The 27,581-nt window shown below is 40.2% G+C and overlaps 1 protein-coding gene across 4 annotated transcripts in view; it reads right to left on the bottom strand.

The window, feature by feature from the left end:
* TTC1 (tetratricopeptide repeat domain 1) overlaps nucleotides 1-27,581 on the bottom strand; it is a 56,541-nt gene that overhangs the window by 19,339 nt on the left and 9,621 nt on the right. For all 4 annotated transcript variants that reach the window (XM_055285420.2, XM_055285421.2, XM_063643143.1 and 1 more), the window contains exons 3-5: nucleotides 11,294-11,354; nucleotides 9,700-9,812; nucleotides 3,361-3,397 (exon numbers count right to left, since the gene is read on the bottom strand). In XM_055285420.2, the coding sequence (XP_055141395.1) occupies nucleotides 3,361-3,397; nucleotides 9,700-9,812; nucleotides 11,294-11,354 (211 nt within the window). The remainder of the gene's footprint in view (nucleotides 1-3,360; nucleotides 3,398-9,699; nucleotides 9,813-11,293; nucleotides 11,355-27,581) is intronic.

The raw sequence follows: 27,581 nt of genomic DNA on the forward strand, positions 1-27,581 counted from the left end.
GCTAATTTATAGACAGTATTTAAAGCTTCGGAACTGAATGAGATCACTTAGGGAGAAAATACAGAGGGGAAAAAAAAGAAGAGGGTCCCATGCTGGACTAAGATCTAGAGACTTCCAAAATGTTGAGGTTGACATAAAAGCTAACAGAGGAGAGTAAGAAGGAATAGCCAACGAAGCAGGGAAAAAACGAATAGAGTTCATTAAATTTAAGAGAGAGAATTTTAAAGGAGAAAGGAATGATAAACTATATTAAATGCAGGTAAGGTCACGTAAAGTTAGGCTAGAAAAGCAACTACTAAATTGAGCAAGATGAAACTGCTGATGACCTTTACAAGATGGGTTTCAATGGCATGGATAAAACAAATGCTCCATGGAAGTGAAGTAGGGAGAAAACAGGAGAAGACAAAGTAGAGACAGCCAAGTATAGACAATTATTTCAATGAAAGGGATCAGATAAATGGTACAGCAATTGAAGGGGAATATTGGGTCAGGAGAAGGTTTTCTGAAAGAACCCTAACCTTGAGCTGGGGTCAGTGGCTCACGCCTGTAATCCCAGCACTTTGGGAGGCCAAGGCAGGCAGATCATGAGGTCAGGAGTTCGAGACCAGCCTGGCCAATATGGTGAAACCCCGTCTCTACCAAAAATACAAAAATTAGCCGGGTATGGTGGCATGCGCCCGTAGTCCCAGCTACTCAGGAGGCTGAGGCAGAAGAATTGCTTGAACCTGGGAGGCGGAGGTTGCAGTGAGCCGAGATGGCACCACTGCACTCCAGCCTAGGTGAGAAAGCGAGACTCTGTCTCAAAAAATAAAATAAAAAATAAAAAAAGTTAGCTGGGTGTGGTGGCATGCACCTGTAGTCCCAGCTACTTAGGAGACTGAGGTGAGAATGAACTCAAACTTTATGTCAAGGATGAAAACCCTGGAGCGCCAATATGACCTCAGAAATAAGCTAAGTTCTTTGCCAAGGTTTATGAATTGAGAGAGGGGAGACAGACAGAGAGAGAATTGAGAGAGGGGAGACAGAGAGAGAGAGAGAGAGAGAGTGTGTGTGTGTGTGTGTGTGTGTGTGTGGAGAGTGGGGGATGTCAGGGGCTCTCGATAAAAAACTATATTGATATAAATGTAATTTGCCTATGAATACAATGCATGTATCCATAACGACCATGTCTAACCACATAAATATTAGTTTAGGCAAATCCAAAAATAAATGTGGAAAACACTTTGGTTGGAAAACACTTTCTTCTCCTTTCCCTCATTTTCTAGGCAAGGCTCCTACACTTCAGGCTGCAGCTGGAAGTAAACTGTTTCATATGGAAATGAACTATTTCTTACAATATACCATGCTAATCATGCTTACGAGGCATTTTTTCACCATTTGGTTGCAGAGAAAGAAGCTCTGAAAACCAGCAGCTTGTTCCTAATTTAAACTTCCCAAACCCACACATCCTCACACAAAGGAAATAGGTTAAATAACTTCCTCCAAACAAAACAGTACATTCAGAATTAGTTCCAGTCCAACTTGGTAACAGATCAGAAGTGGTCTTTTATATTATAATATAGAAACAGTTTCATTCAGATACTATAAGGAAATACCAAATATAAAGAAAAGAAAGCCAGTAGAGAGGGCACTAAATTAATTAAATAAAAAATTGGAGTGTCAGAGGCATCTGAATCAGAGTGGCTCCATCTTGAATAGGGGCTGGGTAAAATAAGGCTGAGACCTACTGGGCTGCATTCCCAGGAGGTTAAGACATTCTTAGTAACAGGTTGAGACAGGAGGTTGGCACAAGATACAGGTCACAAAGACCCTGCTGACAGAACAGGATGCAGTAAAGAGGCTGGCCAAAACCCACCAAAGCCAAGATGGCGATGGAAGTGACCTCTGGTCATCCTCACTGTTCCCTAAATGCAAATTATAGTGCATTAACATGCTAAAAGACATCCCAACCAGCACCACAATAGTTTACAAACACCATGGCAACATTCAGAAGTTACCCTATATATTCTAAAAAGGGGAGGGACCCTCAGTTCTGGGAAATCTCTGCCCCATTCTTGGAAATCTCATGAGTAATCCACCCCTTGCTTAGCATATAATCAAGAAATAACTGTAAGTATACTTTACTGAGCAGCCCACATTGCTGCTCTGCCTATGGAGTAGCCATTCTTTTGTTTCTTTATTTCTCTAATAAACTTGCTTTTTCACTTTATGGACTTGCCCTGAATTATTTCTTGTGAGAGGTCCAAGAATACTCCCTTGGGGTCTGGATCAGGACCCCTTTTTGGTAACAGCAGGGGAATACATGCTTAGTGTGACAGGGGATCTATGTAACATATAAGGTTCTCTTCCACTCTATAATTCTCCCAGAAACTATTATCCAAAGAAGAAAAGCTAAAAAAATAGAAAACACAAAAATAGTGACTTGCTAGAAAAACTTCTGAGACTAGGCCGCAAGAAAAAGTGATTATGTATATTCTCCACATGAAGTTGGTGAGAAAGGCAAGGCACCTGTCTGGCCTATCAGGCAATTTTCGAAAAACAAAACAAAACAAAAAACCCCAAAACACAAAAAAACTGTAGTGACCCTATGTCTGAGGTGTCCCTATAAAAGTTAGTGGGGTGATAAGACCTTAATAGAACTTAGATATCATATAGCAAAGGCTGGATTCATTCTGTAGAATCTGAAAGGGTAAAAAAAAATGATGTGAAGTAGGTTTGGAAGAATTATGACACCTGAAAAAGACTATCAATTCACTAACAGAAACTGTCCCTCATCACAGTTGTCCCCCTTCTCAAAATACACAGATCCAAATGCTCTAATAGCAGCTACGATCTTCACTTTGAATCTCAACAGAAAGTAATTCAGAGACTACAGGAGGTAAATTCTATTCCATGAGTTCTGTTGCCAAGAGAGCACTGAAGTTTTCTTTTTTCTTTTGGAGACAGGGTCACTCTGTTACCCAGGCTGGAGTACAGTGGCATAATCACGGCTCACCACAGCCCCAACCTCCTGGGCTCAGGTGATCCACTTCAGCCTCTCGAGTAGCTGGGACTACAGGGGTACGCCACCACATCTGCCTAACTTTTGTATTTTTGGTAGAGACAGGGTTTTGTCATGTTGCCCAGGCTAGAGCACTGAATTTTTCTTCATGTATTTACCAGTAGAGGAGAAACTGATTGAACTATCCATTCAAAAGCAGTTACTCTATTACATAGTATCTTTGAAAATAATTATAAAGTCACCTCTTGCAAGGCTTCAGAGGAAGGGTACACATGTACAAGTGCACACCTGACCCAAAGCCCCTCTGTCTGACATATTGCTCCTGTATGTTAACATGTAATAAGATAATAAAGCTGTACCTTTGCTGCAGTCATTGATGGCCATTTCTTTCTTGTCCTAAAAAGAAAAACAGTATTAATATGTGTTGCCCTAGTTTTATTTTAACGGCCCAAAGGCTTAATGACATGATCTGATCACTAATAACTGCTTATGGAGATACAGAATGGTTTTCAAAGAAATTACGTAAAAACCTGAATGTTACTTCCAAGACAAAATTCAAAATTAACATGGGGATGGCTCTGATCTGAAGGCCTCCTGGTAACACTTATTCAAGTCGCTTTTTTCTGAAAATGTCTTTAAAGATTGTTCTAACTGACCTATTACATTTGCAAGACACTTTACATTAGAATGCTAACATTGAGAAACTTTGTGACCTAAAACAGGGCAAATGACTGACACGTGAATAACTGAATTACCCTCCTCTCTGGCTAGTGGTTATACTATCATACCCCAAAGTGGTATATTTCAGAAAGTATACAGATGCTCCATCTACAGACACACAGTGTGGCTTGTCATGTAGTCTCAGTTATAAACCTTAATTTGTCCACTGATCAAACAAAAATACACAACTCTTAAACAAAATATCTAACTAATTGAACTTTCTGAATCTAGAAGCATGACACAGCGGAAAGAACACTGGATGTCAAAGAACTGAATTCTGGTCCTGGCTTTGACAATAACCTGCTCTTTAACACTGCCCATGCTATTTTCCTTCTCTAGGGCTCAGTTTGTCTCATCTAAAATAGGAGCAGGGTAGACTGGATGTTATATAAGATGTCTTGCAGCTCTAAAATGTCCATTTTCCTGAAATTAGGAATTTTTGTATTACAGAAATAAGTTATTTCAAATAAGTGTTCAATATTCTCACAATGCCTACTGTAGCAAATACTAAATATTTTGCAGAATATTTCACAGCAGTGTCAGCCAAACTGTTTCAGGATTCAATCAAAAGCAGTTTCAGGGCTGGACGCAGTGGCTCATGCCTGTAATCCCAGCATTTTGGAGGACCAAGGTGGGCGGATCACTAGAGGTCAGGAGTTCGAGACCAGTCTGGCCAACATGGTGAAACCCTGTCTCTACTAAGAATACAAAAATTAGCTGGGCGTGGTGGCGGGTGGCTGTAGTCCCAGGTACTTGGGAGGCTGAGGCAGGAGAATTGCTTGAAACCAGGAGGTGGAGATTGCAGTAAGCCGAATTCACGCCACTGAACTCAAGCCTGGACAACAGAGCAAGACTCCATCTCAGAAAATAAAAAAAAAGTTTCAGGATGAAGAGTGATGACTTAATGAGTGTGGGGTATCCTTTTAGGATGATGGAAAAGTTCTGGAACTAGATAGTGGTGTTGGCTGTATAACACTGTGAAGGTATTTTAATCCACTGAATTGTATATAGTCATGCACTGTATAATGACGTTTCAATGATAGACTGTGTATAAAACAGTAGTCCCATAGGAGTATAACGGAGCTGAAAAATTCCTATCACCTAATGACATAGTAGCCGTCATAACATCATGGCATAACCTACTACTCAGGTGTTGGTGTGATGCTGGGGTAAACAAACCTACTGCACTGCAAGTCATGTGAAAGTATAACACAGGCCGGGCATGGTGGCTCATGCCTGTAATCTCAGCACTTTGGGAGGTCAAGGTGGGCGGATCACCTAAGGTCAGGAGTTCGAGACCAGCCTGGCTAACATGGTGAAACCCCATCTCTACAAAAAATACAAAAAAATTAGCTGGGCATGGTGGTGCACACCTGTAATCCCAGCTACTTGAGAGGCTGAGGCAGGAGAATTGCTTGAACCCGGGAGGCAGAGGTTGCAGTGAGCTGAGACAGTGCCATTGCACTATAGCCTAGGCAACAGAGCGACTCCGTCTCCAAAAAAAAAAAAAAAGCATAACACATACATAATACTTGATAATAAATGGCTGTTATTGGTTTATGTATTTACTATACACTACTTTTTATTATGTTAAGAGTGTACTCCTTCTACTAAAAAAAAAGTGTACCGTCAAACAGCCTCAGGTAGGTCCTATAGGAAGTATGGAAGTATTCCAGAAGAGGGCATTGTTATAATAGGAGATGACAGTTTCATGTATGTGTTGCTTTTGAGGACCTTCCAATGGGACTAGATGTGGAGGTGGAAGACAAGTGATACTGACGCTCTTGATCCTGTGTAGGCTTAGGCTACTGTGTGTATTTGCATCCTAGTTTTCAACAGAAAAGTTTAAAAAGTAAAAAAAAAAAAAATTATTTAATAGAAAAAAGTATATAGAATAAGGATATAGCTGGGCTCGGTTGCTCACGCCTATAATCCTAGTGATTCGGGAGGCTAAAGCAGGAGGACCACTTGAGGCCAGGAGTTCAAGACTAATCTGTGAAACACATTTCTAAACCCCATTTCTAAAAAAATTAAAACCAAACAAAATTAGCTGGGAGTGGTAGTGCAGTTCTGTAGTCCGAGCTACCCAGCTCCTGGAGAGGCTGAGGTGGGAGGATCGCATGAGTCCAGGAGTTCAAGGCTGTAGTGAGCGATGACCGTACCATTGCACTCCAGCCCGGGCAACAGAGCAAGACCCTGCCCCAACTCAGAAAAGGATATAAAGAAAATATTTTTGTAGTTGTACAACATGTTTATGTTTTAGGCTGTTATTACAAAAGAGTTTTAAAAAATTTAAAAGTTTATAAAGAAAACAAGGCACAGTAAACCAAGGTGATTAAAGAAAAATTAAAAAAATAAATTTAGTGAAGCCTAAATGTAAGATGTTTATGAAGTCTATGGTAGTGTAATGTCCTAGGCCTTCACATTCACTCACCACTCACTCACTGACTCACCCAGAGCAATTTCCAGTCCTGCAAGATCCATTCATGGCATATATGGTATATGTATGTGTGTGTGTGTATACATATGTGTGTGTGTGTATATATCTATATATATAGATGCACCATTTAAAAAATATTTTCTACTGCATTTTTACTGCACCTTTTCTGTTTAGATACACAAATACTTACCATTGTGTTCCAACTGCCTACAGTATTCAGTGCAGAAACATGCTGTACACGTTTGTAGCCTAGGAGCACTAGGCTATACCATATAGCTTAGGTGTGTAGTAGGCCATACCATCCAGATTTGTGTCAGCATACTCTATGATGTTCACACAATGATGAAATCACCTAATAACACATTTCTCAGAATGTATACCCATTGTTAAGTGATTCATGACTGTACTTTAATATGGCCAACTTTATGTTATCTGTATTTTACCACAATAAACAAAACAAAAAAGGTTTCAGGGTCATCTGGGACCTTTTTTTATTTCTCTTTCAATGTTCAGCATACCAGTTCAAATATTAAAAACTCTAAGAAGTCCTATAAGTAAAGAAATCTGTGTAACTTTATATAAGTCAGTATTTTTCCAACTTATCACATTTCTGTAAGTCAACAACACACAATTTCACAGTTTCTGAAATAGAAATAAATCTTTACAATTTATGTGTACAACTGTTGTGGTGGTATTCTTTGTGTGCCTAGAAGTGATTATTAAGCTGTAGTGCATCTTATCCACTGTCCTCCTCAAATCAAGGAATTATGGAGTTTTATTGCAGAAACTTTTGTTTGAGGCTGATAGTCTGCTAATACTTCAGAGGACCCAGGTGTTGTCTGCTGCTTACAATGGTAGTCCCCAAAGTGGAGTGTGTGGAAAAAAAAAATCACAACTTTACCATTCTTTCATAATTTTTATATATAGGTAGCTATATATTTATATAAAACAATATACATAATATATAATGACAAAACAAATGTACACAATATATAAGGACAAACAAATCTAACTATACATATAAAACAATGTATACAATGTATAAGGACAGTAGTTAAAAAAAAAAAAAAAGAGAGAACCTATTCTTTTAGGGCTCTGCTCTTGTGTAGCTAGCAAGACCTAGAGCTGAAACTCTGCCCTAGCTCCAGGTTACCTTTTCTCTCTCCAGATATGAAATGTGAAGTGTGGCCAGGGGCGCTGAGTCAGGGATGCTGAGCTTGCAAACCTGCCTTTCAGAAATTCTTCGTCTTTACCTCTTAAAGCAGTTAAACCATCATTTCCTTGAAAAACTTAGAATATGTTCCTTAAATTTTGTCACGGTACTAATCCTAGAAGTTATCAAGTCTCTCATTTTAGAGTCTTCATAAAGTATTAAAAATGCAACTTAAGGCCGGGGACAGCGGCTCACGCTTTGGGAAGCTGAGGTGGGCGGATCACGAGGTCAGGCGTTCGAGACCAGCTTGACCAACATGGTGAAACTCCGTCTCTACTAAAAATACAAAAATTAGCCAGGTGTGGTGGTGGGCACTTGTAATCCCAGCTACTCAGGAGGCTGAGGCAGAAGAATCGCTTGAACACGGGAGGTGGAGGTTGCAGTGAGCCGAGATCACGCCACTGCACTCCAGCCTGGGTGACAGAGTGAGACTCCGTCTCAAAAAAAAAAAAAAAAAAAAAAAAAAAAAGGAATGCAACTTAAAAGAACAGAAAACTTCACCAACAAAACTATTCTTTGAACAGGAAACAATCATAGAGCAACGCTCTTTTGAGTTCTCCTCAGATGTGACAGACAAAATACTAGCAAGACCATACATTTTCCTAACTCAAGAACCAGACTATTTATGCGACCCCAAACCTAGAAATATCAATAACTTGGGCAACTGTGGAAACAAAGAATCCCAAATCCCAGGAGCCAACTGGGTATGGTGCATTTCCTCTGATACTGAAGGCGCATCCTTGATCCTATTTCACAATGACAATGTCTGGTCTAAGAATGTGGCAAAATGGAGAAGCAAATCCAAAAGATCAGAATTTTCCAGGTAAGTGTAAAAACTGTTAGATGTTAATTCTGATTGCTGGTGGGATACATTAATGAATATTGTTTTAAATAAAGTTAAACCAATTGTTTTGTTTTCTCTAATACAAAATGTTGGTTTGTGTACTCTAAAATTATTTCTTCTCTCATGCCACATGAAATACTCCAAAAATACTCTGCTTTGAAGATTGAATCCTATACAAGTTCTGGTAAAAAAAAAAACAAACATAACCTTTCTGCATGTCCAAGCATTCAAGCACCCACCCCCCAATCCCTGCCCTGGGGCCTTTAAAACAAACAAACAAACAAAAAAAACCTTGTCACCTAAAGTGACTGTGGTAGAGGCATTTGAGAATTTCAGACAGTATCAAAGAGATATCTGATCTAAACAAACAAATGAAAACACTGCCACTCCCAATCTTGAGCCAGCATTATGGTTGCTTAAAGGTATGTTAAATAACCTATCCTTTGTACTTTGGATGTAAGTAGCCATAGTTTAAAAAGTGGTATTGTTTAAAAAAAAAAAAACCCACTCTCATTTCAATCCAACAATTATGAAGACTAAATAGGAAAATCAGACAAATCAGAAACAAATCTAACTTTTTTTTTGAGACAGAATTTTGCTCTTGTCGCCCAGGCTAGAGTGCAGTGCACTGCAACCTCCGCCTCCAGGGTTCAGCGATTCTCCTGCCTCAGCTTCTTGAGTAGATGGGATTACAGGTGCCCACCACCACACCTAGCTAATTTTTGTATTTCTAGTAGAGATGGCGTTTGACCATGTTGGCCAGGCTGGTCTTGAACTCCTGACCCTCAGGTGATGCGCCCGCCTCAGCCTCCCATAGTGCTGGGTTTACGGGTGTGAGCCACTGCGTCTGGCCCAAATCTAACTTTTAATACCATCATGGTTTAAAACAAATATATTTGTACTCTCATCTATTCCATACTCACCTTGTTATACTAGGTTCTCAGTCCTTTAGAAATATAAAATGTTTTTAAAGTTCCTTGACATCTATTTTGCATTTAAGGGTACCTTTTTCCAGCTGTTGGAGATTTCTCCAAGTGTTCATACTTTGAGCAGAAAAGTCAGAATCCTGGGAATAACCGTCTTTAAAGATGCTTTAAAGCCCAGAGTTTGTACCAGTGTTTCCCTGTGCCTTTGCATGTTTATCTAGAATTCCAGAGGCCTAAAATAAGGATCTAGAGCTATTCTAGGACATGCACTGCTTGGCTCATTGCTTCATTAACCTGCCCTAGTTTAGCAAAAAATTTGTCAGCCCTCCTTCCATGAAGGTATTCACTGAGCTACTTTAACGGGGAATGTTAACAGTAATCTCACTCAAGTTTTTCAAAAGATTTTCTATTCTCCCCATGGCCTTTACATCAGGGAAATATATGGGCAGGAAAAGGGAGGCAGCAACCTCTATGCTAGTTTCTGGAGAGAAACTATGGTATGAAAAGACTGCAAGTCCATGTGCTTTTTAAAAAGAAAAGGTCAAAGATACATACCTGTTTCATCCTTGCTGCAGCTCTATTTGAAAATAGAATTGACCTCTCTTTTTGGAAGCAGGATGGGCACATTTCAAGGGCTCGACTATAAGAACTTTCAGCTTCTATATAATCTGAGGATAAGATAAAGGATGAGTAGTCATTATGATTTTATTCCTGATACTACTATATTCCACAGGATCTCAGAAGCACTGTTTTCCATTCATAGGATGAAGGTTTTGAGTTAAAAGATGGTCACAGTCTATTAAGTCTGGGGCAGTAAAACTCATTTCCTCTTTCCTTCTCTCTTTAAAGGAACAGTGCTTGCTTGTGCCAATCTCACAGGCTGTGCTTGGTGAACTGACAGCTGAACATGCTGTCAGTGACAAGCCCTCAATACTCAGGAGTCCTGGCGCTCCCTCAATGTTCAGTTTTCATTTGGCTGGGCAATTCAGAAAGGAGTTTTCAAAGGAGGTTAGAGAACTGGACAGAGGAAAGAGACTAAACTCTGGGATCCGTGGCCTGAGATAAAGAAAAAAATTATACATATTTGTTTTCATTAAATCTGCTGTGCTTTCATACAGTCAACCTGGCTAAAATGGCATCGGTGAAATGTTTGAAGAGAGACATTTGATAGAACTAAAAGGAACAATGTAAAAATCAATATTTAAATCAAGACCTTAAAAGAGAAAATGGTGAAAAAGAGAATTATGGTCAGGATACTAATAGAAAATTGCCTATGTACTCCTTTCTCAGGTTTGAAATATTTAATATTAACATATAAAAAATATGCTTCCAAAACTAGAAGTATTTATTCTATTAGAAAAAAATATTAATGATTACTAAACCAAGATATAGGCAAAAAAAAACCCCTAAAATCTGAAATCAGGTAATAGGGTAACTTGGAAAATAATAAGAAAAAAATCAAAAACCTGAAAATAACAAGTGGAAAATGTTAACACTCCTAGATTTCTGAAGCATATACACTTCAAAATGTGACAGCAGACTTTTGCTCTGAGATCAAATAGTTACCCCAAATTATCAGAATGAACCCCACCAACTTATTTCTAAGCAAATGTAGAACATGCAGAAGGACATGAAGAATCTCCCTATTTAAAGCATCCAAAGAAAATGGCACGTGAAAGAGCAACTTTTCTGAAGCAGTTTGGAGAATTTAAAAAAAAAAAGAAAGAAAGAGCAACTAAAGGACAGGCAGCCCTAGGCCATACCAGAGCAGTCAGGCCGCTTTCACAGCCCCACAGCAAGTGAGAAGCAGGGACTCTGCTTTCACAGCAATGCAGCACATAACCTTTAACATTCCAGGTTAGTGTTTTCCAAAGCAAGAGCTCAAGAGTTTTACCCCTGATTCTAGACTAACAGATAGTGGATTACAGAAAGACTATGCATGTGCCAAGAGACAAATGGTAACTTGTCACCATCAGATGAATAATTTGGCCTGGTTAAAAACCCAAAATGCCAAGGTACTGGAAGCAACACTGTATTGTGAAGTTTGGTTTTGGGGTTTCTTCAAATGTTCTTTGGGGTTTCTTCACAGACTCTACAACAGGATGAGGAGTCAAGATGACCAGATTATCAGTGCTGAAAGTTATCTTACCTCCTTTCTTAAACTGTTCATTTCCCTCCTCCTTTAGTCTAGTGCTCTCTTCTCTTCTTTTCTGAAAGACATCAGAGAATTACATAATTTCTCACAATATTATTATAAGGGAACAAAAAGGTGAGCTTTCCTTATGCACAAGTCTATTTAATAGGCAACAGTCTGACTTTTGAGAACTGAATCAGTTTCACCAAAACCTTGTACAGTGAGAGAGGAAAAAAACACACATGACTATCGGGCTAATTATCAATTGCGTTCTTGACGTTTAAAACAAAAAACATAGGTTTTCTTGGCATGTCCTTTGCTTTCTGTTTCTATCTTTTGCACGGAATGATAATTACAGTATCACTTAATTTCTACTTACTCAGAAATGAAACTAAATAACATACCCACTGGTGTGCATACCAGTGTAAATTCAAATTCTAGCTTCTAGTACTTACTAGTTATGTGACCTTGGACAAGTTTCAGAATCTTTCTAAGCCTTAGTTTCTTCATTTCAAAAATGAAGCTTTAATAGTATTATGGACTACTGTTTAATGGATTAATGTAATAATATATGTAAAGCTGCCCATACAGTGACTAGCAAATAAGGGCTCAATAAATAAGCTATTATTTTCTGTGAAATAAGTACTTTAATCCTTATAAGAACCCTTCATGGTTTGTGTCATGAAGGAGACACAGTATGCTAGGAGAGCACATTCGTGGGTACAAGCCATGTCTGTAGGATTAGGGCAGTATACTGTTAGCAGGTTAACACAAGAAAATGTGAAGAAACCTAAATAAATAAGTCTGTCTTTTCTTAGCTTATTCAAACTCAGAAACTCACACAGATGGCCAAAAACTCATCGAACACAAAGGCTGAGAGAATGTTATCCTGCAAAGCAAAGTAGACACATGCTGAGTGTGTGCACTTTTTTGTGGAACATCTTAGCAATATAACTGGCACAAGCCAAACCAGAAGAGTCTGTCTGCCTGCCACCTTTTGACAGTGCTTTGAAACAAAAACAACAAAAACCCCCAAAACAGAAAATCCACCAAAGTCCCTTTAAAAAAAAAAAAAGAGAGATAGGGTCTCACTATGTTGCCCAGGCTAGAGTGCAGTGGCTATTCACAGATGTGATCAACACACACTATAACCTTGAACTCTCGGGCTCAAGTGATCCTCCTGCCTCAGCCTCCTGAGTAGATGGGAGTATAGGTGCACACCACTGTGCTGGGCTCTTTCCTCCTTCTTGAAGCTTCTGATTAAGTAATTTCAAAGGGAGGAAATAGAGTTAGCAGGGTATTTCATGCACAAGAGAAGCCTGGAACCTAAACAACTGGTCCTTTTAACATGAGGAACTGATATGGTCTGTGTCCCTACCCAAATATCCCCACGGGTCAAGGGATGGACCCTGGATCATGGGGGCAGTTCCCCCATGTTGTTCTCATGACAGTGAGTTCACTCTCACGAGAACTGATGGTTTTCAAGTGCCACACTTTAAAACCATCAGCTTTCCCTTCACTTTCCGCCATGATTGTAAGTTTCCTGAGGCCTCTGTAGCCATGTGGAACTGTGAGTCAATTCAACCTCTCTTGTTTATAAATCACCCACTCTCAGGCAATTCTTAATAGCAGTGTGAAAACGGATGAGTACAGGAACCAAAATAAAAATATTCTTTCTCTGGAAAAGATTTGTCAATATGCTATTGATGAGACCGGGTATTTCCCAAATGTCCTATTATTACACTGTAGATTAAATAGAGCACTTGATGAATCTCAATGAAGAAACAAAAATGTAAGTATAGAGTGAATCTAATTTTTGTGGTATGTACTATGTGCCAGACACACAGCAGGTACAAATAACAATTCATTTTAAGATATAATTTATCTGAGGGAAGGGCTATTCTAAAGGAATTCAGAAAAAAATAAAATATAAGAATATGGCCATATTTACCTGGTACTACCCATAAGAAAGATGCTTAGATTGTAATGATCTCTACTGTATTGATTAGGGTTATTCGTGCAAGCAAAAGACTATCTTAAGCAAAAAACTTCAGGGGGCAGGTTTACTGGAAAGATATCAGTGCTCACAGAATCAATGAGAGGCTTAACGAATAGGCTTAGAAAGCAGGTAGAACTTGGCTGGGCGTGGTGGCTCATGCCTGTAATCCCAGCACTTTGGGAGGCTGAGGCGGGCAGATCATGAGGTCAAGAGATCGAGACCACCCTGGCCAACATGGTGAAACCCTGTCTCTACTAAAAATACCAAAAAAAAAAAAAAAAAAATTAACTAGGTGTGGTGGCAGGCACCTGTAGTCCCAGCTACTCCAGAGGCTGAGGCAGGAGAATCGCTTGAACCTGGGAGGCAGAGGCTGGAGTGAGTCAAGGCCGCACCACTGCACTCTAGCCTGGCGACAGAGTGAGACTCGTCTCAAAAAAAAAAAAAAAAAGCAGGTAGAACTCAAGGAGGCTCAGTTAAGAAGCAGAATGCATGAGTGTCTTTTAGTGAAAGACTTGCCAGGACAGGGCTGCAATGACAGCAAATCAACTCTAACCATTCCATTGTCTTTGCTTCACTCAATCTAGATTCAAGGTCTTGGTCAGAAGCATCTAATATACCAAGCATCGATCACAAGCCTGTGTTATCAGAAGATGAAGTGAGAGACATGGGGTACTGCCACTCAACAAGATTACAACACAAGAGAATTCCTCCAAATAGGAAGGGGTGTTGGATGTTGGAGAGCCAAGACAACATAACGAATTCAGTTAACAGTTATTTAAAAAACAAATTCTTTAGAGAGGGGTTAAATCATCAAGTTACTAGAGCTTAATGCCCATCCTTTAAGAGTTTTCAATTTCTTTAGCACTGACTGTAAATCTTAAGCTACTTTCTGATCTATAATCTTCTCTTCAGAGTCAACTCATTAGGAATATTCTATGAACACAGATGAATCAATCAGACTGCCGGATCAGGCTCTTGTGAAGTAAGCGTGTGTGTGTGTGTGTGTGTGTGTTCGTGTTTTATGAGACCAATCATTCTTTGGGAAATTTATAACATCAAGTTCCCAATGGGCAAAGCCACGTCTCAAGTATCCAGAAAGGAATTAGTGCTAAGGGCCAGCCTGAGCAGCCAGCTCGAGAAATACTCACCATGTCTTTATTTTTATTTTCAGAGACAGGGTCTCCTTCTCTTGCCCAAGCTGGAGTGCAGTGGCACCATAAGAGTTTACTGTAACCTTGAACTCCTGGGCTCAAGTGATCCTTTTGAGTAGCGGGGACTATAAGCAAGCACCACTGCCCCTAGGTAATTGTTTTCTGTTTTTAGTAGAGATGGGGTCTCACTGTGTTGGCCAGGTTGGTCTTGAACTCCTGGGCTCAAGCAATCTTCTCATCTCGGCCTCCTAGCGTGTTGGGATTATAGGTGTGAGCCAGTGTGCCCAGCCCTCATCTTGCCTTTATAACTTGAAGGACTGAAAGTTGAGGTAGCAAAGCGAAAGGCTCCAGAATGTAATTCTGAGGTTATTCCTTTTTTTTTTTTGAGACAGAGTCTCACTCCATCACCCAGTCTGGAGTGCAGTGGCATGATTTCGGCTCACTGCAACCTCCGCCTCCCAGGTTCAAGCGATTCTCGTGCCTCAGCCTCCCGAGTAGCTGAGTTTACAGGCATGCACTACCACACCTGGCTAATTTTTTGTATTTTTAGTAGAGATGGGGTTTTGCCATGTTACCCAGGCTGGTCTTGAACTCCAGGCCTCAAGTGATTCGCCTGCCTTGGCCTCCCAAAGTTCCGGGATTACAGGTGTGAGCTGAGGTCAATTATTCTAAGTAAGGCATCCTATTATTTCAACAGATAAATCACAACCCAGTGGCCCACTGAGTAGTAAACATTGAAAAAGAACTGCTGCTTCCCTCTCCATAACAGATTGTGCAAATTAAGAGTAATGCAATTATCAGTATCATGCTGAACATCTCCTTGGAAACAGCTAAAAATAGCACTTTGAGGAGAAAGTTGAACTATTTCCTAGCTGTGCTGAGACTGAATTGATGATCCCAGTACAAAGACTGGAGTTTTTTCTGCTGAATACATTCTTCCTCCAAAGGATGACAGGCATATAGTACAATATTATTGGAATCCAAGGACAGATATGATAGATAGTGTATAGGTCTTCCTTAGCGTGCTAGGTGCCAGGAGCATTCATACATACGTGAGCCGGCAGTTCTGATATTCTGCAGCACTATCAGAGGAAATTCTTTCCAGGTTCTGTTCTATGAACAGAAGCTTCTAATGTGGTTAAAGCCCTTACATACCTCCACAATGCCTTTTAACACATTCCAGAGAGGCCTCACAGGGAAACATCTGATCTTGAATTATACTTAAATGGAAACCAAAGAAATTTTATAGGGCTCTTTACTCAGTCCTTTCTTCTCCATCACCGAAAACTTAGGGGGAAACAGTGACATTATCCTGCATTGTAAATCATCACAGGAGCTGCCAAGGAGAGCCCCAAACAGCCAATGCTCTCGATGAATGGAGTTTATTTCAACAGTTACTACCACAACTGTAAACTTCTCAACTTGGTATTCAAAATTCATTACAACCTATACTAGTACAGCGCTTCACTGCTGAAAATCTGCTGTCACATACATTGGCTCATTTGTTTTTCAAGATAATTTTGAGAGGTGGGCACGGAGGTCTTGACTCATTTTACAGATGAGAAAAATCAAGATTCAGAAATCTCTTTTTCACACTACATCAAGCTTCTATTCCAACCTACTCAACCTATATAACACAAGTCCTCTCTGCTAGACAGTCTCATCTCACTATTGTCTCTCAAAGCTTACCATGCTTATCCCTCATTCCATTTGTTTGCTTATGTGTCCCCCATGTCCTTCCATGGAATAACTCTTCCATATCCTCCTCCCAACTCTCTAACACCAAATTTTCTATAGTTTTCAAAGTCTAGTACAAACCATAGCTCCTCCCTGGGGCCACCTTTCAGTTCTTTTCTCACATTATCTTTCTTTGAATGCAGACTGTACATACTGCTTTTAATTTTGTAATTCAATTCTGCCTCACAGATTGTTTTAAATTATAAACAATAAAAGCACTGCAAAAAATTTGGAGTGTTACTTAATGCTTAAATGGTTTCATGTGTTATAGAGCACTTTTTGGCCCTCAGACCTGGGCAGAAGAGGCTCCTGTCAAGGCCCTCCTCTCTGGTGGGCCCCACCCATATCCCATATGGCCCTTCTAAACTGTGCTCCAGGTACTGAGTTCTCTAGGATTTCCAGTTCAAGCCTCCCTAGCCCACTTCCAGGATCTGCATGGGCATTTTACCTGGGTTTATTCTCCCAAGGGTGAACTTTGTTGCAGGTTTACATAATATTCCAGGTGTAGTATTCTGTACTTTGCCTACCTTAGATCTTGCCATATCTCCAAGGAGTCCTAGATCAATTTTTACTTATTTATTTATAGACAAGGTCTCGCTTTACTACCCAGGCTAAAGAGATCATGGCTCGCTGCAGCCTCAACCTCCTGGGCTCAAGCAATCCTCCCACCTCAGCTTCCCCAGTATCTGGGACCACAGGTGCACACCACCACGCCTGGCTTTTTTTTTTTTTTTTTTTTTTTTTTGTAGAGATGGGGGGTCTCACTATGTTGCCTAGGCTGGTCTTAAACTCCTGGGCTCAAGTGATCCTCTCACCAGAGCCTCCCAAGGTGCTGAGATTACAGGTGTGAGCCACCCCAATTCGGCCGAGTCCTGGATTCTTTTAGTGTGGAATAGTGTTTAGAAACAAAGATCTGGGTGTTAGTGTGTTCACTGTTACTAGGGTATTACTGCTTTTAGGCCCTCTCAGTGAAGAAACCCAGGAAATACATCTTAAACAAAATGAAACCCTTATGAGTCCAAAGAACACATACAAGTGAAATCCAACAATACAGGATTCTTCCTCACATTCCTCCACAGTGAAAACCCTTGTTCTCAGAATAGCCACTTTACTAATTTGCTCTATCCTTCAATAAACAAGAGTTCCAAAATTACTATACAAATATCATTACCAACAATGAACCTACTATCTGAAGTTCAAGGTTTTGCTGCAGTCAGAGTCTGTGTCCAAAGTTAATGGAATTATCTTTTCTATATAATCAATTCATGATTGTTATGTTAATTTGTTTCTGCTTATGGTCAATTTTAAGGCTTAGTTTTTTTCTCATCCTTTCTGATTTATTTTTTGAAAACTAAAAAAATTATTATACAGTTCAAAAATAGGTGTAATTTCTGATGTGGTGAAGTAAGGAGGTTGTCAAATCCTTTTCCCTAAAGCCAACTACAAAACTGGGCAGGCCAGGGGCAGTAGCTCACACCTGTAATCCCAGTAGTTTGGGATGTCGAGGTGGGCGAACTGGCCGAGTCAGGAGTTTAGACCATTCTGGGCAACATGGCGAAACCCTGTTTCTAGCAAAAAGCCAAAAAAATTAGCCACGTGTGGTGGTGCGCACCTATGGTTTCAGCTACTCTGGAGGCTGAGGTGGGAGGATCGCTTGAGCCCAGGAAGTTGAGGCCATGATTGTGCCACTGCACTACAGCCTAGGCGACAGAGTGCGACCTTGCTTCAAAATAAAAATAAAAAGCATAAGTAGACTTGAAGTTGTATCGAAAGAAATTATCCAGGCTGAAGAATGAAAACAAAAAGACTGAAGAAAAATGAACAGGGCCCTCTTGATATGAATGGAAGACCCAGAAGAAGGGAAGAAAGAGAACAGAACAAATGTCTGAAGAAACAAAGGCTGGTAACTTTTTTTTTTTTTTTTTTGAGATGGAGTCTCGCTCTGTCGCCCAGGCTGGAGTGCACTGGTGCGATCTCGGCTCACTGCAAGCTCCGCCTCCTGGGTTCACGCCATTCTCCTGCCTCAGCCTCCCGAGTAGCTGGGACTACAGGCGACTGCCACCACGCCCGGCCAATTTTTTGTATTTTTAGTAGAGACGGGGTTTCACAATGCTAGCCAGGATGGTCTCGATCTCCTGACCTTGTGATCCACTTGCCTCGGCCTCCCAAAGTGCTGGGATTACAGGTGTGAGCCACTGCGCCCGGCCAAGGCTGATAACTTTAAAATTTTGATGAAAAATGTTAATTTAAAGATCCAAGAAGCTCATTTCAGTGATCCTCAAGTAGAACAGAAGATCTACATGTGAAGACACCAGAGTGTCAGAGTGGTAAGAGAAAAAGATAAAGAGAAAATGTGAAAGCCACAAGAGAAAAATGATATAAGAGAACAAGACTATTAATTTCTGACTTCTCACCAGAAACAGTGGAGGCCAGAAGGCAGTGTCATGACATACTTAAAATGGTGAATGAGAAAATTTTTCAACAAAGATTATACGTTTAACAAAACTACCTCAAGATGAAGGCAAAATAAAGACTTTCACAATGAACAAAGAGAATTTACTGCTGTGAAACCTGCCTCACAAACATATTAAAGTCCTTCAGGCTGGACAGTAGATGGTCACTCAAAACCACAGGGGGAAATGAAGATCATCAGAAATGTTAAGTAGATATAAGAGTCTAATATTATTTTCTCTCTTCTTTAATTTCTTTAAAAGACAAAAGATTATAAAAAGCTGTAATTATGACACTCAGTGGTTAGGTTTACAACATATATTGATATAATGTACATGACGATAGTTCAAAGTGGAGGAGAGGAAATGGAGCTATGCTAAAGCAAAGCTTCTATCAATATATTTCACTGAAATTAAGTAGTATTAAACTAAAGTAGGGCTGGGCACAGTGGCTCCTGCCAGTAATCTCAGCACTTTGGGAGGCCAAAGCAGGCAGATCGCTTGAACTCAGGAGTTTGAGAACAGCTTAGGCAACACGGCAAAATCTTGTCTCTACAAAAAATACAAAAATTAGCTGGGCATAGTGGTGTGCACCTGTAGTCCAGCTACTCAGGAGGCTGAGGTGGGAAGATCACCCGAGCCCAGGGAGGTGGAGGCCGCAGTGATTCATGATTGCACCACTGTACTCCAGCCTGGGCAATAGAGTGAGACCCTGTCTCAAAAAAAAAACAAAAAGAAAAACAAAAGAATCCCGAAAAACTAAAGTAGACTATAAAAAGATGTGCATTACAATTCCTACAGCAACCACTAAGAAAATAGCTAAAAAGTAAACATAGTTAATAAAATCCAAAGTATTAAAATAGCATGCAGAAAATATTATCTAATACAAAAAGAGGCAGTAAAAAACAGGAATAAAGAACACACGAGACTTATAAAAGACAAATGACTAATGTAAATCCAACCATATCAATAAGCAGATTAAACATGAACGGACTAAACAACTCAAAGAGCAGGGATTATCACACTGGATTTAAAAAGATTCAATTACATGCTAACTATAGGATGCATACTTTACATTCAAAGACATATACAGGTTGAAAATAAAAGTATAAAAAAAGATACTGTGTAAACAGCAACCTTAAGTAGCTGAAGTGCTATCAGACAAAACAGGCTTTAAGACAAGATATATTACTGGAGACCAAAAAAGTGGATATTTCATAATGGTAAAAAGGTCAAAAAATTGGGAAAATATAACAACTCTAAGTGTATACGTATCTAACAGTAGAACCATAAAATACATAAAGGAAAAATTGACTGAATTCAGAGGAAAAACAGACAATACAACATTAGTTGAAGATTTCAATATCCCAATATCAGAAATTCTTTAAACAATCAGAGGTACAATACATATGTAAAAACATACAGAAATGTACCGCTTAGTACACTGTTGCAAAATATGCATTCACAAAACTACTATACAAATTAAGATAGAGAACACTGCCAGAACCTCAGAAGCTTCCAGTGTATTCCTTTCTAAATTCTCTCACCCCAACATCCCTAGCCAAACAACTTTTCTTCATAACTTGAAGGAGCTAAATAATTGAGGTTGTCATACTTCTATAACATTGTGGAATGTATGCTTGCAACCTTTAGAAAACCAAGTATCTAAAAATGATTTTTAAGAGATCTTCTAAGTTCTATTCTAGACCTGAAATATTTTATGGTCTATGCTCACTGAATTCTGACTTACTAGCTATAGTTAACAGTTCCGGATTGCTTTTATCTGCTAGTCATTTAATCCTTGTGATCCCACTTTATGCCAAGTTAAATGATAGAGCTAGGACAGACCTAACATTTCCAAGTTCATATTTTTAGGTGAGGTGGTGCACATCTATAGTCCCAAGTACTTGAGGGACCGAGGTGGGAGAATCGCTTGAGCCCAGGAATTGCACTGGCAACGAAGCTAGACCCTATCTTTTAAATAAAGCAAAGCAAAGCAAAACAAAACAAAACAAAACAAAACAAAACAACAACATTCATGCTCTTAACCACAAGACCACACTGTCTTCCACAGGTGTGGAAATAAAGAATTGTTTGCAGGAAGTAGAACTGAGTAACGCACAGAAACTGCTGCAAAACTCACAGAACTTATATGCTTCATAGTTCTAAAGAAAAAGTCACTTCTAATTCCCTTGGTGTCAAGAACTAGGGAATTTGAAAAGAGGATGACACTGCTCCAAAACATGTTATCCAGTTCCAGAGCTCTGACCTATAGTCATTTCGAGACCTATGTTAAAAATAAATCTCACTGGGTATGGTAGCCCATACCTGTAATCCCAGCACTTCGGGAGGCCAAGGAGGGTGGATTGCTTGAGCTCAAGAGTTTGAGACCAGCATGGGCAACATGGCAAAACCCTGTCTCTACTAAAAAACAAAAATTAGGCCAGGTGCGGTGGCTCACACCTGTAATCCCAGCACTTTGGGAGGCCGAGGCAGGTGGATCGCCTGAGATCAGGAGTTCGAGACCAGCCTGGCCAACATGGTCAAACCCCATCTCTATTAAAAATATAAAAATTAGCCAGGTGTGGTGGCGGGTGCCTGTAATCCCAGCTACTCGGGAGGCTGAGGCAGAAGAATCACCAGAACCTGGAAGGCAGAGGTTGCAGTGGGCTGAGATTGCACCACTGTACTTCTGCCTGGGTGCCAGAGTGAGACTTTGTCTCAAAAACAAACAAAACATAAAAATAAAAATAAAAATACAAAAATTAGCTGGGCATGGTGGCTCACGCCTGCAGTCCCAGCTACTCTGGAGGCTGAGGTGGGAGGATCACTGGAGCCCAGGAATTTGAGGCTACAGTGGAATTATGGAATCGTGCCACTGCACTCCAGCCTGGGGGACAGAGCAAGACCTGGTCTCAAAAAAACAAAGCAAAACAAAACAAAAACAAACCTCTTCCTCACTGAATCAAGGGCTTGGACCACAAGACTTAGGTTGTTCTATTATTATTATTGTTACTCTTGAGGTGGTAGCATCACTTGAGCACAAGCTCGAGACCAACCGGGGCAACAAAGCAAAACCCCATATCCTGAAAAAAAAAAAAAATTAGCTGAGTATCATGGCAAGTCCCTGTAGTCCCAGCTATGAGGGAGGCTGAGGCAGGAGGCTCACTCGAGCCCATGAGTTTGAGGCTGCAGTAAGCTATGATCATGCTACTGTGTTCCAGCTTGGGCTACTCTGTCTCTCTTAAAAAAAAAAGACAAAGGAACTATCATCAACTAGAGAAAACTAAGGCAACATGAAAACTAAATGCAATGGATCCTGGAACAGAAAAGATGATGTTCATGGAAAATGTGATGAAATCTCAATAAGGTCTGCAATTTATAGCATTGTAATAATGTTTATTTCCTGGTTTTGATAACTGCACTATGGCTATGTAAGCTGTTAAAATTAAGGGAAGCTGGAATCTCTTTTTGCTACTTTCTAAAAAATGTTATTTCAAAAATAAAAAGTTAAAATAGAACTCTCCACCTAGGAAATAATTTTTATCTTTCAAGAGCTAAATACAGTCTCCAGTAAGGACTTTAAACCCCTACCTCAGTAATGACAGTTTTTCAACATACTTATGGCACATAATGTGTAGGCACTGTGCTAATGTACACAGCACAGAGAAGGCTCTACCCATTGCCCCCCACCCCCCATACTTACATGCTAACCAGAATATTGATTGAACACTACCTGCAAGAAGCGTGGCTGTAAAGGCCACTTTGCAAAAGATTGTTTCATGCAACCAGGTGGGACCAAATACTCTGATACCTGATGAGGAAGAGGAAAAGGAAGAGGCAAAGTATGCGGAGTTTGAGAAGCCTGACCCCACAAGGAATCCTTCTAGAATAAGAAAGAAGGAGAAGAAAATGAATAGGAAGTCTCTGACTCTGACAGCTCAGACTCTGAGAGTGATACAGGCAAGAGGGCAAGGCACACATCAAAAGACAGCAAGGCAGCAAAGAAGAAGAAGCAGCACAAGAAGAAGCACATAGGAGTGGAAAGATTAGGCAACATGTGATATGCCTTGTGCACACTGCTTTGTGCCCATTAAGCCTTGTATTTGGAAGCTTAGTCACCTGTGTCCATCTGGATCTGTTTCGTGATAAAACGCAAAACTACCTAAAATAAAAAGGTAAGCATAGTTACATGTCTCCCTACCTGAACTATAAGTTTCTTGACAGAGAAAAACACAGCAAGACCATGTCTCTCCTAAAAATCAAAAAAATTAGCTGGGCGTGGTGGCTCATGCCTGTAGTCCCAGCTACTTGGGAGGCTGAGGCGGAAGGATCACTTGAGCCCCAGAGGTAGAGGTTACAATGAGCCATGATTGCGTCACTGCACTCCAGCCTGGGCAACAGAGCAAAACTCTGTTTCCAAAAAAAAAAAAAAAAAAAAAAAGAAAGAAAACCAATTTTGCCTTTTTTTTTTTTTTTTTTTGAGACAGCATTTTGTTCTGTTGCCCAGGCTGGAGTGCAGTGATGCAATCTCAGTTCATTGCAACCTCCGCCTACCGGGTTCAAGTGATTCTCCTGCCTTAGCCTCCTGAGTAGCTGGGATTATAGGCGCACACCACCACGCCCTGCTAATTTTTTTATATTTTTAGTAGAGATGGGGTTTCACCTCTTTGGTCAGGCTGGTCTTAAACTCGACCTCAGGTGATCCGCCCGCCTCGGCCTCACAAAGTGTTGGGATTACAGGCGTGAGCCACAGCACCCGGCCAATTTTATCTATTAATTGCAGGTACTAACAAATGTCTGCTGAATGAATAACTCAATTTCTAGAATTACCCTGAATCTGTAGCATATGTGGGTTAGTTTTCATTTAACTAACGAAGAAATAAAGGTGGAAACTATTACAAGTGTCCTTTCTGAATAAAATTAGCAAATCAAGATTTAAATATTATAAACTGCTTTGCATAAAGAAGATATTCTATAAAGAAGACAAATTACTTTAAATACTAGTTAGGATGAAAAATGGTATACTACTATTGCTAAGTGAAGACTCTTCCTGTAAAGCAAATATCCATGACTTGGCTATAATCTTACCTTGTAATTTCCTATTTACTAACATAGTACTCCTATCTGCTTAGATTACCTATACTAGATTAGATGCCTGATTCCATGGCTGTGTAACTCATTCAATGAGCTAAAACTCATAATACTTATTATGTGCCAGACATTGTGCTAAGAGCTTCAAATGGATTGATTCACTTGCTTAAAATATTAGAAGTAGCTTGAATATAATTTTTTAATTGGCAACAAAAAAACCACCCTCCAAAAAATCCAAAAATCCAAGCTGGAGAACTTCAACTGATATAATTTAAAATCCTGGGTAGCATGGCAAAATGTTAGAAAGTGCTCCTCTAGTCCCTTATAAATAAACCACTCTTCAACAGACTACAATGCAGTGGCTGAGTAGGGTATTTCTTTTACTTTAGGTCAGTGAATACAACATAAACACACTTGACTTCGAGCTTATAAGTGTATACCCCATCTATCATTATTAAATAGTTAAAAACTTGCATGAAATACATTTAAACAATAATCTCATATTTAAATAATCCTATGGTAAGCATGTGCTCAACAGACAAACAGGGAGAAAACCAAGACTCACACCGGCAAGCTTATGTCCATATTACAAATCGATCAGCAGCTCTCTGCTGCCCTCTGCAGTTTTGTGAAGTAATTGCTACAAAATAAAATGGCATACACTTTATGCCAAGCACAGTACCCAGGGATCACGGTACCCAGAGATCAATCGCTGGAGTAAAAGAGAGCGTAAAGAGAGCTACATACTTGCTCAACTGCTGGAAAATGGAGGCACATGCAACAAAACTTTCTGCTTTAGTCTTATCTAGGTGGGACAAGAAAACTACACTTGGAATGCAAATATTGGAAGGGCTAGGGACACCAGTTCTACAAATTATTCTGAAGGGAATTCCTTATCATTAAAAAAATAAGCTTTTGGTTTTGTCTTCTTTGAAATCAGATATCACTTGCTTTACATACATAAAGACATATCTGTTCTTTCCACAAGTCACCTTTACAGGTCCTCTAGGGAGGCACGAGGGAGGATCTTTAGATTTAAGCCACAGTTAGAACCTGCCTCTCAGTAGGTGTTATCCTTCTGAGGAAAAAAATGACTGATCTATGAGGAATTAATCTTGGAAATAGCCCCTTGTTTCTTAAATCAGAAAATTCTATTTCCCAAAACTCAATCTTTAACAGAAATAAATTTTCTATGTCAGGACTGCTTAAATTCGGCCCAAGTTGTTTTTAGACCTTGATCAACGGGATGTGGGTAAGAGAAAACCTCCTATTCAGTTCTTCCGATGTTGGATGCAGTCAATGTACGGGTTAGGTCAGTACTTCTTGTTTTGGAAGCTTAGTCATCTGTGTCCATCTGGATCTGTTTCCCACAGTGTGGCCACAGTTCTTCCTATATCAAAATTACCCAGGAGGCTTGCTAACAAAGCAGATGCCTGGTTGTCACCTCACAGGTGTGTGGTGTCAGACACTTCTCAGGCTGTGCATGGTTAATACATTTCCTGTGATGCTTAGACACGATAAAGTCTGGAAACCACTGATCTACACAAAGTGACCTTTCTTAATAAACACAGGAAATACTGAACGTCATTTTAACTTTTCTACCAGCAAATAATGTAAACACACCTCACTAACTTCCAAATGTTTTACAGCAGCAGTCCCTACCCTTTTTGGCACCAGGGACTGCTTTTGTGGGGGACTATTTTTCCACGGACTAGGGTCTTGGGGAAGGGGGTGTTCGTAATGATTCAAGCACATTACATTTATTGTGTACTTTATTTCTATAATTATTAAACTGTAATATATAACCAAATAGTTATACAATTCACCATAATGTAGAATCAGTGGGAGCCCTGAGCTTGTTTTCCTGCAACTAGATGGTCCCACCTGGGAGACAGTGACAGACTATCAGGCATTAGATTCTTGTAAGGAGCAGGCAACCCAGATCCCTTGCATGTGCAATTCACAACAGGGTTCACGAGCCTACGAGAATCTAATGCTACCACGGATATGACATGAGGTGGAGCTCAGACAGTAAAGCAAGCGATGGGGAGTGGCCGTAAATACAGATGAAGCTTCGCTCACTAGCCTGCTGTGTGGCTCGGTTCCTAACAGGCCACAGACTGGTACCAGTACATGGCCGGGGGCTGGCGACCCCTGTTTTAGAGCAAGCAACATTTCCGCTGGTTTAAACTCAGGATCAGGCCAGGCAGGGTGGTTCATGCCTGTAATCCCAGCACTTTGGGAGGCCAAGTGAAAGAGCCTCTACAAAAATAAAAATAAACAAACTCGGGATCAGAAATCTAAGCTCCTTCTAGGATTTGATTTAATCGTTTGTAGACAGCATTAAGTTCAACAGTGGTAACTAAGAAGTTGGTAAAACTGACCACCTTAGTTCCAAAGGATGCCCATTAGAAACGAAAGAAAAGGAGGCTGGGACAGGCGGATCACTTGAGGTCAGGAGTTCGAGAACAGCCTGGCCAACATGGTGAAACCCTGTCTCTACTAAAAATACAAAAATTAGCTGGGTGTGGTGGTAGGCACCTGTAATCCCAGCTACTTGGGAGGCTGAGGCAGGAGAATCACTTGAACCTGGGAGGTGGAGGTTGCAGTGAACCAAGATCATGCCACTGTACTCCAGCCTGGGCGACAGGGCAAGACTCTGTCTCAAAATAAACAAACAGAAAACAAACAAACAAAAAAAACAAAAGAAAACAAGAAATGAAAGAAAAGGGAGGCAGGAGGCAGGGCGTGGTGGCTCATGCCTGTAATCCCAACACTTTGGGATGCCGAGGTGGTTGCATCATGATGTGAGGAGTTCGAGACCAGCCTGGCCAATATGGTGAAACCCAGTCTCTACTAAAAATACAAAAATTAGCTGGGCGTGGTGGCACACGCCTGTAGCCCCAGCTACTCCGGAAGCAGAGACAGAATCGCTTGAATCTGGGAGGCAGAGGTTGCAGTGAGCGGAGATCGCACCACTGCACTCCAGCTTGGACAACAGAGAGGGAATCCATCTCAAAAAAATAAAAAATAAAAATGAAAGAAAAGGGAAACAACAAAATCAGAAAGGTTGCTCATGAAGTTAACAGGACTATGCAGGCCACTATGGAAGAAGTTACTGAAAACTTTTTGGAAGCAATCAAGAGAGTATTCCCTGCAAACACACCCACAGCCACAACATTGATTAGATTAGAAAATGGTGCAATAAGGTGGTAGAAACATGGAAGTCCAAAAGATTAAGTAATGTGGAATTTAGGAAAAATGACAGAGGGAAGAGACTGAAATATAACTTCTGTTCTAAACTGAAACTTCTAAGCTTTGATAATGGTTCCTAAAGAGAAAATGACCTTAAAGAATAATCCTTAAAATTTTCAGAGCCTAATGTTTTAAAATCCCAGATACCAGGCATTCTGAATGCATGTTCACCAAGCAACAGACTTTTGGATCCCTTATGTGTACACGTAAATGAATACCATTTGCAAACCACTAGTGAAAGGGAGCAAACCCATTGAAATGATTAAATCTGCATTTTGGCTTACAAATAAAAAATATCTGTTTGCAGGAAAGAATTAAATCACCAGAACCTGGATGAGTTCAAAGTTCCTTCATCTTCTTCATATTAATAAAGGCCACCACCATCCATCCAGTAGCTGAAGACAAGGAATCATTCTAACGTCTCACTCCATCCCTCCAATCGAATCCACTGCAATGTGTGGTCAGCTTTACCTCTGACATATATCCCGAAATCATTCACTTCTCTTCAGATCCACAGTTCAAGCTACTATCATCTTCACCGGGCTACTGCATTAGAGCCTAATTGGTCTCAAATATTCTATTGATGTCCCTCCTCCATCCTCATACCCCTCCATTCT

This window comes from Symphalangus syndactylus, chromosome 7 (genome assembly GCF_028878055.3).
Source record: "Symphalangus syndactylus isolate Jambi chromosome 7, NHGRI_mSymSyn1-v2.1_pri, whole genome shotgun sequence".
Taxonomy (NCBI): Eukaryota; Metazoa; Chordata; class Mammalia; order Primates; family Hylobatidae; genus Symphalangus; species Symphalangus syndactylus.